Source organism: Pygocentrus nattereri, chromosome 4, assembly GCF_015220715.1.
Source record: "Pygocentrus nattereri isolate fPygNat1 chromosome 4, fPygNat1.pri, whole genome shotgun sequence".
Classification (NCBI taxonomy): Eukaryota; Metazoa; Chordata; class Actinopteri; order Characiformes; family Serrasalmidae; genus Pygocentrus; species Pygocentrus nattereri.
The window spans coordinates 31428005-31443957 of record NC_051214.1 but is presented as its reverse complement, the minus strand read 5'-3'; the positions used below and the strand labels follow the sequence as shown (position 1 = coordinate 31443957).

Sequence of the window (15953 nt, the reverse complement as noted above, 5' to 3'; positions counted from 1 at the left end):
ACTTGGAGTTATATTGTGTTGTTTAAGTCTTCCCTATTTTTTGAGCAGTATATATATATATATATATATATATATATATATATATATATATATATATATATATAGTTGCTGTCGGAAGAAAACCTTGTATCTCCATTTTTGGCATTTTTCAGTTTTTGACATAATTTGAAAATATCTGTTACTCTTTACATTGTTTGTAAATTTTATGATAAATGGCCTAAAAGAAATTACCCAAAATGACATGGGAAAAATTCTGGTTCCATTGACTTACAGTGAAAGTAAAGTATTTTTTTCCTTCTCCTGTAAAGTTACTATTTTGGAGATACAAGGTTTTCTTCCAACAGCAGCAATATATATATATATATATATATATATATATATATATATATATATATATATATATATATATATATATATATATATATACATATATACACACACACACACACACACACACACACACACACACACATATATATATATATATATATATATATATATATACATATATGAGCACTTTTAATTTAATTTTACATTAAATAATGTCATGAAAAAAATATTTTAATCAACAAAACACACACCAAATTTTTTTGGGAAATAAAATATACAAATTCTCAGGTTTCAGTTATAGTGAAGGTGAAAAAAAAAAGATCTTAATTTTAAGCCAGGTCCCTCTTTTTTATCCTTGTTGTAGCATCATTGGTAAGTGGGGGTCTCCTCCTTTCTCCTTTTATGTTCAGTGCTTCAAGATGAAACAGTCAGTGCTTTGATTGGTCATGCTATCAGGTTATTAATGAAAGGGAGTAAACCCTTTTCTGAAGGGTGTCAAGAGTTGTGCAGTTATGCAGGTCATATGAAATATCGGCCAATTGGTAGACGCCATAAATAATTTGGTCACTCAAGGCTGTATTTCATGCGCTAAAAGAAAAAGAAGGTGCTTCAACCAACTTTATGCAAAACACAACCAAATATCAAGGCCTATTAGGAAAAAAGGTTTAAACACTCACTCCACCGCATGGCGGTATGTGAAATGTCATGAGATTTAATGATATTTTTTATACTATTATGTGGTAGAGGGTGATGCACCTTTTTTCTTAAAGGGACTTACACTTATGTTTTCAATTAGTCTGTATAATTAAGTCTTCAAGAGGTGAACAGGTCAGACTATTTTGATGTGAAACACTCCATTCTAGAGTCAGAATTGTTCACAGTGGTGGTGATAGGAACCAGACGTCTAAAACATGTACTGCCTTAAAAACCTATCACAGAAAGTTATTTCACAAAATACAAATAAAAATGCAAAAATGTCTAATATATCTATTGCACAGCACTCAGGGAAAACTGACTTATCACTATTTTACTATTATCAATATTACATATAAACACTTAGAAGACACTTATTTGTTGACTGGTCACTTTGGATAGTAAAGAAATGGCTGTAGTTGCATTGCAGATATGACGTCTAGTTCATCACACCACCTTTGTAAAGAAATCTGAGTTGGTAAGTTTCTCTCCAATAAACTCCCATCAAACCATTTAAAATGAATCACTTTACATCTCAACATTTGAATTATGTAGAAATTTGGAAAGATTTGCAAATTCCCCTTTAATGATATATGCTATACATTGCTAAATTAGTTGTAGCTTAAATGTACCACAAGTCACCACAGCTACATTCATCCAAGACATGGTCAGTGATTTTCTATGGAAATTCAGGGATGAACAGCAATTCTTTGAAGAGTGGTCATACAATCCATGAATGGGTCCAGTTACTCTTTCACCTCACAACTTTCATGTGTTGTGTCCATATTTCATTTCACTTTACTTTCCACTACCCTTCATGTCCTTGTACATGTCCATCCATTCAGTAGTCTGTTTTTGTGGTATGTGAAGCCTAAGGATGCGTTTCGTACTGGCCCTCGGTAGCAATGTAGTAGTCATTAAGTGTGTCCTGCAGGTATTCAAATGTGGGTCTTTCTTCTGGTTTCTCTCTCCAGCATATCAGCATGATGTCATACAGCTCTTGAGGGCAGTCATCTGGACACGGCATCCTGTACATCCTGTCCAGGTTACGGATCACCTCCGGATTCGTCATGCCTGTAGCAAAACATAGGTGGGTTATGTGAGAAGTTGAAAGGTTACGCAAGGTATTCCAGGTTGTGGGTAGTAGGTATATGGACCATTCTACCAACTTGGTTGAAATTGGTTTAAAGTGTTGAAAACATGTTTTGGACTTTTAAATTACTTGAACTCAATTCCTGGTCTAAAATGTAGGTATAGCTTAAGTCAGGCTGTGCCTATTGACTACAGCTCTTTGTGTTTCATTAGTGAAGTGAGACTTCACTTTCTTTGAAACAATGTCATAGAAGAATCACCCTAGGGTTCTTAAAGAACCTTTGAAAACAGAACCTTTTGACTCAAAGACAATGAGATGAGGATGAAAATGAAAGTTGGTTCTAATGGCTTCTACAATATATGTATTTCCAATTTGTGGGTTTTCAGTTCAAGTACAAGGGATAGTATTGAAATGCTTGTCCATGCTAATTCACTATACACTAAAACAAGCATACAGAAAGAGATGAGGTTGAAAAATGTATTATTTTAAATGCAAAAATCTTCAGTGATTTTTGATTTTTTCTGAACTATGCAATGTTTTTTCTTCAGAAATATTAATGGAATATATTTGTACAATACAAAATTGGAAGCTAACTGGATTTTCATCTCTGTAGATGAGCAAACAAGTCAATATTTCTAAACTTTTTTTTATTATTATTATTATTGTGGCTACATTTTATTTAACAAATTTACAAATACAGTTACATAAATTTACAGTTGTTCTCTCCCTTTTATCTCAGAATGGCCATCTTTGTGGGGAATTACAGCAGTCACAACATTTCACACACAGCCAAAAAAACTGTGTCCTAATTAATCTCATAACAAAGTTATGGGGAAAATATGTTTAATTGTTTGCAATTAATTAGCAGAATTATATTAATTACAGAATTAGCTCATTTCCATTCTGCTAGCAGAGCGGCCATTAGGGGGCCTGCAGAAAGAGGTTAAAGGAAACAGCAATTTCTAGTAACATCAAGAATAGTAAGCTCATCACAAAAAGGCTTAGTATTTTGCTAATATAATTTACCCACTAAAACATGGTGCCAGCACATTTTTTGTTTTTTATGATTTCTTTTATAACTTCCCAGTTCAATCTCTTTATTTACTGCCCATTTATTTGTGAGACGTCTGCATTATGTATCATATTTTTGTGAGCTTGGGTTATTGAAAATGAATAATAAATCAAATCTATTTATTTCATTTTTTTTTTTTTTACTTTTTACATTTTTTCTTATTGTGAGACACTCAGTTTTACCTGGATATGGTACTCTTCCATATGTCACGATCTCTGTCAGGAGAACGCCAAAGGACCAGACATCTGACTTGATGCTGAAGGTGCCAAAATTGATGGCTTCAGGGGCTGTCCACTTAATTGGGAATTTTGCACCTAATCAAAATAAACCCCCCCACAAAAAAAAAAGCACATGACATAAAGGAATGATTGTGTATTTGCATGTAAAAGATACTTTTCACTGCGTTTACATTTCACTTGAAAAATATGAAGGCGTATGTTCTAAAATTGCATAATTGCATAGCACAATTTTGGTGTGATGACAGTGATAATATTGATGATAAGTGATAAGGCTTTAAAGGAACTACATGTCCATGAAGCATTTACATCATATTCAAATTCAACAGTACAGTAACAGATTAAAAAATCAGAAAAGAGTAACAAATTTAAAGCACTCAGTGCTGAGTGACCTGTGGTGATGATGTGATAAGCATTGTTTGATTAAACCTTGGTCGTAAAGATCATCCTGAAAATTTTATTAAATTTCATGTAAAGTCATCACTGTTAAAAATACATTGATCATTCAAGAGGACCTAGTACATGTGATCAAAAGTTAATATGTTTGTATCAAACATGATTTTTGAGCAGTATTATGGAACCAGTGATGGGTGTATTATGAATATCTGTTGAATATCTTGTGCTTAGAAGCATGTTTTTCCCTGAAAATGAATACACAATCATATGAACACAATTAGGTGTGTTTTTAAACCATTATACTATACACTTGTTACTTAAAACAGAACTAGCAGGTCTCAAATGCAAAATCAACATTACACTGATGAAAATGCAATGACAGCAACACATAATTCTCTTACATCCTCGGAAGACACACCCTTCAACAAGTTTCGACTGAGCTCTTTTAGAATACTCTTTCAATGCCTGTGCAATCATCAGATTCATCTATTTGTGGGTGTCCACAGAACAATTGACATTACAAAACGTTCTTCCTCGTGTTGCATACAATCACATATTTCCACCAGAGAGGTGGAAATCCCCAACACATCTTACATAGTGCAGCTTGAATTAATGTATTTTATGAATGTTCCAAAATAATTATGTAATTGCAGTGGGGCATTACTGCACTGTTCATGTAAATGCTGTGAATGCTTCATGCTACATGTAGTTTATGTAAAAAGCTACCCAATATTTCAAACATCACTTTTTTTTTTAACTTTCCCAACTATAACAACTAACAGTCAACAATTCACCATATATGTAGTATATATGACCATATAAAACAGTATATAAGTTCTTTTAGTGGCTTTTTTATATTAGTCACACCAGAGTTACAGCAATCAGAAATAAGCATGACTACAGGACATGCCCACCACTTCTGCAAGTTGTCAGGAGAAACAGTAAGACTGGTGCGAAACACTGATGTTTACATAACATATCATATTGGTTAGTGCTCATAGCAATAGAGGTTAACTGGTCTCACTAATGTAAATCAGTATTCTCTCTAGTTTAATTTGATATATCGCTGTTGTCAGAACAAAACTTTGTATCTCCAAAATGGTAATTTTACAGGAACAGGAAAAAAACCTACTTTATGTTCAATATAAGTCAACGGAACCAAAATTTTTTCCAAGTCATTTTTTGGTCATTATGTTGGCCCATCCTTCATGAAATTTACACACAATATAAAGGCCAACATGCATTTTGAAATTATGTCAAAAACTGAAAATTGACAAACACGGAGATACAAGGTTTTGTTCCGAAAACAGCGATACGGTTGTTTTAAGTGTCTATTCTAAAAGAAAAACTAGCAATATCATTTACCCCATTGTTCGACCCATGACTAGATGGATTGCAAAACATCCTGAAAGTGGCACATTCGTGGTACAAACACCAAAGAAAACACCCTAAAATGTGCTTATTTTTATGTTTCAGCAAACCTGGTCACACGCATTGTAATGCATTTAAAATAGTTTGGTATAGATTGTAACATTTAATGTGCCCCATCTACTGTTAAAGGGGAACATCTGTGTGGTTTACATGGCTAAGAAGTAAACAGTCATTCACGGTTGTTTTGTGTCTGAAGTGTTTAATTAATTAACTCTAAAAACTAGCTCAGAAAAAAATATTACAGAGAATGGTGACAAATATGTTGCCTGACACCTCAGACATTGTTCTATAAAATAAAGTTTTGGCCTTAAATGTATTTTTTAAAAGCCATTTGTTGCTGAGAGGTGTTCTAAGGCAAAATAGTCCCCAAAAGAAAACAATTCTTTCAGATTTACCACTTACACATGTATGTTTACTGGTCATACGATTTTATCTTATAAACTCCACACATACGACACTCATGCTATTACGCAGTACTGTCCTATATCACCGTTTGTATTAAATTTCCATGAAATAATAAAGTGGTTCTGTAAATAAATTATAATAAAAGATAAAAATAACCTCATTTTTAACAATTTATGTATAAAAGATGATTTTTTTGTTATTTGAAACATCTACATTTTATTTTAACTTACATTATATTTTAATAAGATTGTGTTTAATTCACTAAATAGAAAAAAATAATCATTACTCTTTAATATAGGTTAAAAATAAAAATGTGCACAACATGAATGATGTTTATCCGTCATTTGCTGCCTTTGAGTCATTTTGGATAGTAAATAAACTGTCTATATTTACATTGTACAGACCGTGACACCTATCACCTATCACCTATCACCACCACTGTAAAGAAATCTGAGTCTGTAAGTTTCTTCACAATTAACCATTTCACATCTAACCAGTCTGAATGGTTTTGTTTACATCTCAACTATTGAATTATGCAGAAATTGTAAAAAAATGGATAGAATTCACCTTAAACCTACCTTTGTAGTGGTTAGGCTTTACTTCAGCTCTCTCATTTTGTAAGTGAAAAATTGACTTATTATAAATAAATATGGGTATATCTTATATCAAAGTTTTAAAAATGTAGCACAAACAACCACTGAGTTGCAGAGGCTGAGACATTGTTACTACAGTGTTACTACCCTCAGAGGTCTCCGCTACATAAGCATTTTAATAGCAGTGTAACATAGAATTAACATACAACTAACCATGTTTTTATATTTAAAAAAAACACTGCTATGCAGGACATATGACAAAGCTCCATACCTTCTTGTGCAGTGTACTCAGACTCTATAATCCTGGCCAGGCCAAAGTCAGCTATCTTACAGTGCAATGTTTCTGACACCAGTATATTGGCAGCACGAAGGTCTCTATGAATGTAGTTCTTCCTCTCTATGTAGGCCATGCCCTCTGAAATCTGCCACAGAGAGGAATAAACAAAGCATAGTTGTAGACAAATGTACATACACACATAGTTTATCTAATTAAAACATTCTAACTTTTAAATACAATATTTCTGAAAAGAACGGAGGTTTATAGCACATTTGCACTACAGTGGTTCTACAATCAAATGTAAAACTGCCATAATTATCCATCTGACTAATAATTTTCTTTTTTCAGTCATCACAGTGAATATATTAGTGTTTAAACAGGACATTGCTGCTCAAGCAACATTAGGGAGTGCATGTAGTCTCAGGGGAGGGGGTTAAATGGAAAAAGTGACATCACTTCCTGTCCGGAAGTTAATAATCAAGTTGTGGAGAAGTTGTGAGAGGCTGACGCTCACAGTCTGACCGCAAGCTGTGAACAGCATTGACTTTTTTCCGCTACCTTTGTCACACAACTTTATGATAGACACACTCTCTCAAAATAGCACATTGATAGAGGATGTCTAAATATTCCATCTGATAGACTATGACAAAATATCTTTCCATAATATACAACACATCAGACTGGAAACTTTGCTATAAAAATGTGGCTCATATATACTTCAAGGATGAACAGCAAGGCTGCACTTACCTGAGCTGACATGTCTATTAACTTGGGCAGCTTTAGTTTCTTGCCATCATCAGTTTTCAGAAAGTCTAATAAACTCCCTGAAAGGAAACCAGTAAAAATGAATCAATGACAAGCAGGGCTTTGAATGGGCATTGCTCAATGTACCCCTCCTAGGGCCAGCTGTGTTGCTTACATGTTATCCTTAAGTTAAAGTCCTTAATCTGTGAAAAATAATTTGATGTATTAACTGAACAAAGTAAGTCATCTGGTTGCCTTAAAGTTCATTGAACTTCAAATAATAAGAAATCCTGTATAGAAAAAAAAGATGCATCAATATGTATTGATAATCGTTTTATAATCGCATCGCAGTCCTCTGAATCATAACAGAATCAAATTGTGAGGCACCTAAAGATTCCCACTCCTAGTGTATATAGTGGAAATCACAGGCAAATCGCATTCAAGCTGTACATTTTCCATGAACGTCAAGAGATGATTGAAATCATACTCACCATTTGTCATGAACTCTGTGACAATGAGGATGGGCTGTTTGGTGACTACAGCGTGAAGTCTCACTAGTCTCTCATGCTGAAGCTTCTTCATAAGGTTAGCCTCCTGCAGGAAGGCCTCTGGCTCCATGCTGCCCTCTTTTAAAGTCTTAATGGCCACCTTTTGATTGTTTTTATAGTACCCTTGGAAAACAGGAAAATATGAGCACACAGAAGAGACTACATACTGCAGGAGGTTGTAAATCTCCATACTGCAGTCAAGCACATTTAATATGATGATAAAATCAAGTAGAGAAACAGAGCAAAGTAATAAGTTGATAAACTGTTGGCCTACACCCTGGCAGTGTTGGAAGGAAAGTTTTTCACATGATGCTCAAATTCTACGTATGCAATTCATTTGATATTGGTAATCACCACAGCTTCTAGTCTGGATCTATCAAAAATCATCAAAAATTGTCACAGCCATGACATTTTTGCTTGTCTAGAAAAATGAGATACAGAAAGTCTTTTTTGCAAGTGTTCTAAAATTAACTGCTCTAATGTGTGCTTGAGGAAAGTTTGTTAGGAATTATTTTTAGTATTTCCCCTGCTGATTAGTTGCATTTTTATCTCAGTGGATTGACTGCTGAGTTATTCTAGCATGACATTTTGAGACAGACGTTGATTTTAGTTGCTGATATCTAATACTGTGAAGCTGAACAGACACAGTCTTTACAGTTGGATTGGAGATCAGTTTGCACAGAGATATTTTAGCTACGATTTTGAGCCACTTGAACCTCAGAATACCACTGCATTATGAACTGTGACAAATAATGAGAAGTCAGAGCATGAGTGATGCCAAGCCTCACCCCCATTACAGTACAGTTACAGTATTTAGTCACAAGAAACGATGTTTTCTGGTAAGCTGCTATATACTACAACCTCTAATCTGCTTTAAAGGCAGATTTAGTCAGCTGGGAAAGAGTTTTGAAATCCTGAAATTTTTGGAGCATATGTTTTGTTTTGTTAAAGTATCCACTCTCTCACTCTAATTAGTGAGTTCAGATAATTGAAGGTGCATCCATTGCTCACACAGGTGTTCAACATACACACATGCAACTCCATAGAAAAGCCATCTGCTAGAAATGTATAAAAACCCCTGGCATTGCTCTATGGAGCAGTGAAACTGTTCTTTAGAGTGAAGGGGAACCATCCAACACCTTTTGGCTGAGCTGGCCTTTGTGAACATCCAACATCCAGAACATCCAACATGAGTATCTGATCTCACTATGGCTCTTGTGGTTGAAAGCAATCAAACCCTCACAGCAATGTTCCTACATCTAGTGTAAACCCTTCTAAAAAAGTAGAGGCTGCTGCTCCAGCAAAAGGGGAAGAAGAAGGTATCTACAAACTTTAAGGTACATAGCATGTCATTCTGGAAATGCCTTATGAGCTTTACCCATCCAGACTTCTCCAAACTGCCCAGCACCCAGTCTCTTCACCATCTTTAGCGTTTCCCTTGGGATTTCCCACTCATCCTGAGCCCAGGGCCGTTGAGGAGCAATAGTCTTACAGGGGCTTCCCAGCCTCAGACACAGGCCATCAGCTGATCCTACAAACACATACAGGTAAAGAGAACATAATTCTGTGTAAACTTTTCAAAAGGCTATGATTCAACTTCCACCTGCTGATCAGAGTATTTCTGGTGATTAAGAAATCTAGTCCTCATAATTCTGTGTAGGCGGGATGACTCTTAAATAAATATTAAATAAATATTTGTTTGATGATCAGAGTCTCTTTGATGTAACAGAAAGGTTTATTTGAGGCAAGATTCCATATAATACAAAGCAGAGTGAATGCACCACATATAACTTTTAGAGGCTTAAATGTTAAATGTCTGATACGATGAGCAGAAACAGGAAGCTGGCCATACAGGGAGAACATAGTGACTTGTTGACAGATCTATAAAAAACACTCATCTTCCTCTTGGTATAGGCATGATATGATGAGCTGGGGCTAGTGCTGGCCTGTTTATCTGGTGGTTTAGACTAAGAGAGAGCGCTCAGAGACACCACAGGAAGTGTACACCGCAGCTGTGAGGTGAGGGCCCCATGCTCAGGAGATTAAACGAGAAGCCAAACTGTCTCTCAGCTGATCAAGTTTAACAGAACAGAAATTTAGCTAATGCTAAATGCAGATCTAACTGTTCCAACTAACTGTTCAGAGTTCAGGATATGATCACAAGCAATTTAACTAGACTGTATTAGGATGTACAGAATCAAAACACAAGATATTTGCTTAGAGAACTGCTTGTAAGAAAAGTTTTGGAAAATTAAAAAAAAGTATTATGAAGCAGCAGAACAGCATAATATTCAGTGGGGAACCTTGAAGGCTTTCTAAGCCTTCAGAGAAGGCCTAATGCTTCAAGAAAAACTATGTATATGTAATATTTAACAAATTTTCATTTAATATCATCAATAGGCTTGTTGTATTTCAGCTCTGCAAGTTGTGTCGTTGCAGTCTTATTTCAATGTTTAGTTTTGATTGAAAATAAATGGTTAAATTCTTGAAATGGACAATGGAAAATTATCCAATCAGGATTTACTTTCTCTGTGGTATCTAGGTAGATACAAACAAGCTAGCTCTCCATTAGATAGGCCTTCAGGAGCTGAACAGAAACCAACTTTTTGGAAAAAAAAAATCAATCTAGACCTTTTGGAGTGACTATGATCGACCACTGACTATGAGTATGAAAGCTTCAACTTCAACATGGAACATCTTTTACAAACTTCAAATGCCTGTGTTTAATCTAGTAGTGCCAAAAAATATTCATGCAAATTACTGTTAGCCTAGTGCTAAAATGCTACTACCAGGGGGGCTAGAATTAGCCTTATCATATAGGTGTTTTTTCCTGTTTTTCAATGGGTTGACTGACATTTGCACTACAAAAATGGTTCATCAGTTCAATGAAACTTATTTAATCTAAATATATAGTTTGTTTGAATCAGTGCTTGAGCAATGCATAGATTGTTTTAATCAAAGTATTTGTGTGTGTGTGTAAAGTAAAACTAGTTAAAATGCTTGTTACCACATGAAGTGTTTTTAAGGTTTAACTGCCAAACCATTTTTACAGTGTGGTTTGCCACTGTACACTCTTAAAAATAAGAGTGCTCCTAGAATTGTCCATTTAAGAACCTTTGATTTTAAAGTGCATTTTTGAAAACAATTAAACATATTTTAAGTGACAGAGTTCATTTTACTCACTTGAGTAGTACTGCACCAGTTCCTGCAGGGAAGGGAAAGTCAGGGAGGGAGAGATATAATAACCGCCTTTGTCCAGGGCACGAATCTTATAGTGCTTGACCACGTCACCTTGCTCTCCAGCAGTGTCTCTTATGGATAGGGAGAAAGCACCTGTGTACAAGAGCTCTTTTAGGAAGCTTCATCATGTGCTGATCATTGTACATTTACAGTGGCATCAGTTTTGTAGGGAATTGAGTGAAAATGTTGAGAATTGAGAAAAATTGAGAAAAATTGAGAAGCATATTTGTGTTGCATAACAGATTTTTCCCACTAACTATTGGTTTAGAGTTTCACTTTAGCCCCTAAATGGCCAAGGCTATGTTTAATTACACCCAGACTAGCTCAACAAGTTTGCATTGAAGTTTGTGTAGTTACTGAATAATAAGCCTTAATATATAGTAAGTCTGATATAAGAGGTTAATGACAAAGGCCAAATTGAGGCATGGTGGTGTGAATGAAGGCATAAGTTGAGAATGATCTACATCAGCTTAAATGTTTTCTATTAAAAACAGGCCTTTTGTACAACCATGTGTCAGTGTGATTCGGCAACAGAAACTGGTACTGTAGCTTTCAGAGGACTAGCTGTTAAAATAACTGTCTACATTGACATCATACTACACACAATTGACTGTTGATAGCAAAAGAGCAGTACTCACCCGGGGTAGTCTCACTCTCTCTGACAAGGAATGCACCAATTTTGTTCCCCGGAGCCAGGAGAAGACGCTCCGTCTCCCTGCGACTCAAATCCTTGAAGAACCATCTGGATACCAGAACAAAAGAGAACAACTTGTAAAACTTGCATTTCTTATATGAGATGATATTGAAAAAAAAAATGTTGTCAACTGACGGCTCCTCATGCTTAACTTAGACAATCAGAAGATTACTTGGTCAGGTCATGTGAATAATTTTAAGAGAAAGCAGCAGCTTACTTCTCCACCTCCAGGGTGTGAGCTCGGGCCACATATGTACATGGTATGTATCCCTCATCTCCAGTGAGGAGAGATTTAGCCAGCCACCAGTCCCCATTTCTTACATGCAATAAGAATTTACAGTGAGTCATGTTCAGAGTGGTACTGTACATTACTTTATTTTCCATTTATCATATCCGCTTTCCAGAGACCATAAAGACAAAAGGATTTTTTTCAGAGCAACAATAGAATTTTTCTTTTTCAAAGGCTTGATACCAACCTTAACCCTCTTACAAGATACATTCTTACATTATGTTATTTTTCTCTGGGATCGTGGCTTATTATTCAGTTATTAAACATAAGTATCAACTAGTAATTACAAGGTTTCAAGGTTTAAGGAGTCATAACTATATATATATATATATATATATATATATATATATATATATATATATATATATATATATTAGGCCAACAATGCAACAGGGTTTCTATCTGAGATATCTACTCACTCCTGAATGATCTTGAGTTTCTCTCCTTTCTTAAATGGAAGGTCGCTATCATTGGTTGGTTTGAAGTCATGTTGAGCGATGACAATATCTTCGTCTAAAAATAAAACCAAGCAAAAGCGAAAAATTAACACATGGTTTTTCATCTTTTCACAACGAACACCAATTATATGTAATGCACAGCGAAATATTAATATACTAACGTGCAAAATAACATCATTACACAATGTGACTGACATAAGCAATACTTTCAGACACCTCCAAATTACAACAAGCCTCTACACGCTCCAGGCCTCCAGGCCAAAATGGACCAAACAGTGATATAATGACCATAATGCTGTTCATGTGACTCAGCTGCTGGCTGGCATTACTAAAAAGGGTTCTTTGAATGGTGAGGGTTTGTAGCGCCAAACATCGTGATCACACTCCAAAATAACCTTCACATTTACACTGACAAAAATCACCACTAGTGTTTACATCTCGGAAAAACTCAAAGATTTTACCGTAGTCCGCACCACACTGTCGTTGTTGTCTTGGCTGAAAATAAATGGGGAAAGGGCAACTTTTTAAAATTCATTTGTTTTTTAAGCAGGCAAGGCGAGTGATAAATGAACAGAATATATGCACTGCAAGCAAAAACTCACTGTGATATAATGAATTTAAAATTTTGAAGTTGCAAATAGGAGTACGTACGTAAGATTTGTTGGTGGCCGCTGAATTGTTATTTATATGTCCTTTTTCTTTATCGTTCTTATTACCACTGCAAGTACAGCCCATTCTTGAAGGAGCGAGAGAGAAATGAACATTTCCTCTATAAATTACATCACTTTCAAAATCCTCCAAAAGCTATGGTTATTTAAAATAATTATCAGATAGCATGTATTCATCACTGATACTATTATATGCTGACCTAGGCTTACTATTATATATGCAGTATATTATATTGAAGATTAACTGTACCTGCCAGTCCACGATCTTTAATGCATAAATGTCAGTCTCCACTGCTGGCAAAACTTAACTCTGTACTCCATATGAGCATCTCCACTCGCATAATGAGAGCTAAACAAGAGAACAGGCATCAATCAGAATAAAAACTCACAGTGGAACATAAACCAAACCAAAGACTAGAATGTGGATCAGAATAGATCAGAAAGTTATGCAAGTTTAACCAATGACATGTAAAGACTTTTTTTTCACACCCTATGACTTTACAGGAAGGACCACAGATGAAGTGGATAAAGTCTAATCAAAAATCACATTTGACCCAGGTTTCAATGTGCAATTTCTAGCCTGGAACATGCAAAAAGGGTGATAAAAACCATCTAACGTAAAAATACATGGGCATTAGTGATAGTGTGCCCTGAAGTACTATTGAGTTACAGGCAAAACCAAAAGAAAAAAGCACACATGCATGCAAAGCTTCTAACAGTTTTGACATGTTTGACCTTTGACATAACATTATAAAACATCTATTCACATCTAAAATGCACTCAGGTGATCAAATAGTGGTGTAATGTCACTGTCCGATAAACAACAACAAAAACAAATGTATCTCCATTTATTTTTCTACATTATTTAAAAGTGGTAGCCGTCCTTTTATATTGTTCACTCAGTGTTGAATGGACTAACAAAATTACTTGAAATAAAATCTCTTTACTTTTACTTACATTCAAAAGCTACCATTTTAGAGATCTTTGTTGTTGTTTTTTTTTTGGACAGCACTGACATTATATTAGATTATCATTTCTAGTAAAAAATAGACAATATTCAATCTCCTACTTACATCTTCTGTGGCCTCGGTGTAATCCAGTATTTTAGTGCCAGCAGGTGAACTTCTCAAGACTTTCCCCTCTCTCGCGCTTTCTCTATCTGTTTCTCACTTGTTCACACACAAACTCTCAGAAGCAGCTGAGGCCCAGTGCGTGCCCTGGGAGACCACATTAGTAGAAATAGATAAATACAGAGCAGTTGTTGTGTTTATTTAGTCTGCTTATCCCCTCCCTTTCCTCTTTGCCACAGCTCAATTCACAAACTCTGCTGCATCTTCACACAGAAGAAGTCAGAGGAAAATAAAGAACATATAATTAAACTTAACCGAACAACTAAATGTTATGTTTAATTCTAACACTGTAAACAATGATTTGGACATATTTTACCCAAAGCAACTTGCTAGTGCAATCACAGGGGTTTGGTTGAAATATATCTCTTACACATCTCTTGAATTTCTTCAGGGAATTCTTCTCCTGGATCCTCTTCTCCAAGCATTACGAAGCATAATTGCTTTACTTTGCATGGTAAATGCACTTGATGTGCTCTGATATCCTTGTATGTCCTTATGTATCATCAAACTCTTATGTTAATAAATTGTAGTTGGAAAATATAAAACTGATCACAAGCTGTAGATCATCTAGCTCACTGAATAGAATTTTGTGAGAGATGCAATAATGAATGTAAGCAGTTAAAAGTGAGACCACCTCAGCTGCTCTGAAACCTTGCGCTAATACAGGATGTTGTTTACTAGCCACATTGCCTCTGGGCTCATGTATTTCCTGCTTTGACCGTTGTGGGTTTTGATCAGTTACAGTAAATACGATGACATATTTCACTCTTAAATGACCAGATTCACTTAATTTTAGCCTTTTAGCCTTAGTCTTTAAAGAACAGCAATTAAACATGTGTTTTGCCCCCACAACACTTTATGACTTCTAGTGTAGCTTTAGAAGATCTTCAGGAGGGGAATACTGCAACTGCATTATCTCTGTCTTAATCTGTATCTGTTTAGTGCTTAGAAAAAAAAAAACTATCACTTAGAATATCTGCATGCCTGTGGCTTTGGTTCAGAGATGTGGCGTGGTGTAAACTATAAGTGGATGTGGACCATCCTGTACACAGTTATATGCAAAATGACAATGTAAAATGACATGTTTTGGTCATATTCAACAAAGTTAAATATAGTAAATTAGTACACATCCCCTACAGAGAACATATTTCTGCTCATGTATTTTACATGTATGAGCTATATAGCACATACACTTTATTGGTTACAGTAGTTCTCAATTTATGTAGTACTTCTCAGTTGTACTATAGTATTCTGCCATAAATAAATACCCTCACAAGTGTAATACACATATGTAAATATGTAGCTATATCTGAGCATACATTTGTTTACCCATAGTGTTATTTAAGGTTAAGTCAATCTATAAAAAGCAAATGACTTCCTGGAAGGTTCATCTCAGGACTTTTGTTGCCAAAGTGGCAAGATCTAATTATGGGTTTCTACCTACATGCCAAACTCAAGGCCCAAGAGCCAGATTAGGCTTGCAGCACAATGGTATCTGGACACACACACACACACACACACACACACACACACACACACACACACACACACACACACACACACACACACACATATATATATTGTGTATACATATGGCACACCTAGGCCTGCAGACTGCTTATGTGTATGTAATACACATATGTAAATATGTAGCTA

The 15953-nt window shown here is 35.3% G+C and overlaps 1 protein-coding gene across 1 annotated transcript; it reads right to left on the bottom strand.

Annotated features, from left to right (window-relative positions):
* Window positions 1-545: 545 nt before the first annotated feature.
* Window positions 546-14941, bottom strand: blk (BLK proto-oncogene, Src family tyrosine kinase). The gene is made up of 15 exons (XM_017710509.2): window positions 14668-14941; window positions 14241-14384; window positions 13418-13516; window positions 13151-13235; window positions 12961-12994; window positions 12461-12554; window positions 11970-12068; window positions 11697-11800; window positions 11002-11151; window positions 9197-9349; window positions 7762-7941; window positions 7274-7350; window positions 6521-6671; window positions 3371-3502; window positions 546-2097 (listed from the first exon to the last, which is right to left on the bottom strand). Exons 4-15 carry the CDS (start codon window positions 13232-13234, stop codon window positions 1895-1897), a joined length of 1461 nt encoding a protein of 486 aa, XP_017565998.1. The 5' UTR covers window position 13235; window positions 13418-13516; window positions 14241-14384; window positions 14668-14941; the 3' UTR covers window positions 546-1894.
* Between the last annotated feature and the right edge of the window lie 1012 nt (window positions 14942-15953).

What these genes read in the sequence shown, in the direction of transcription:
- blk (XM_017710509.2), bottom strand. Translation starts at nt 13,234, where the DNA reads ATGGGCTGTACTTGCAGTGGTAATAAGAACGATAAAGAAAAAGGACAT. An exon ending in ACAGTGTGGTGCGGACTACG is followed by an intron (nt 12,555 to 12,960) that starts GTAAAATCTTTG and finishes TTTTATTTTTAG; the next exon opens with ACGAAGATATTGTCATCGCT. An exon ending in CACACCCTGGAGGTGGAGAA is followed by an intron (nt 11,801 to 11,969) that starts GTAAGCTGCTGC and finishes TCTGGTATCCAG; the next exon opens with ATGGTTCTTCAAGGATTTGA.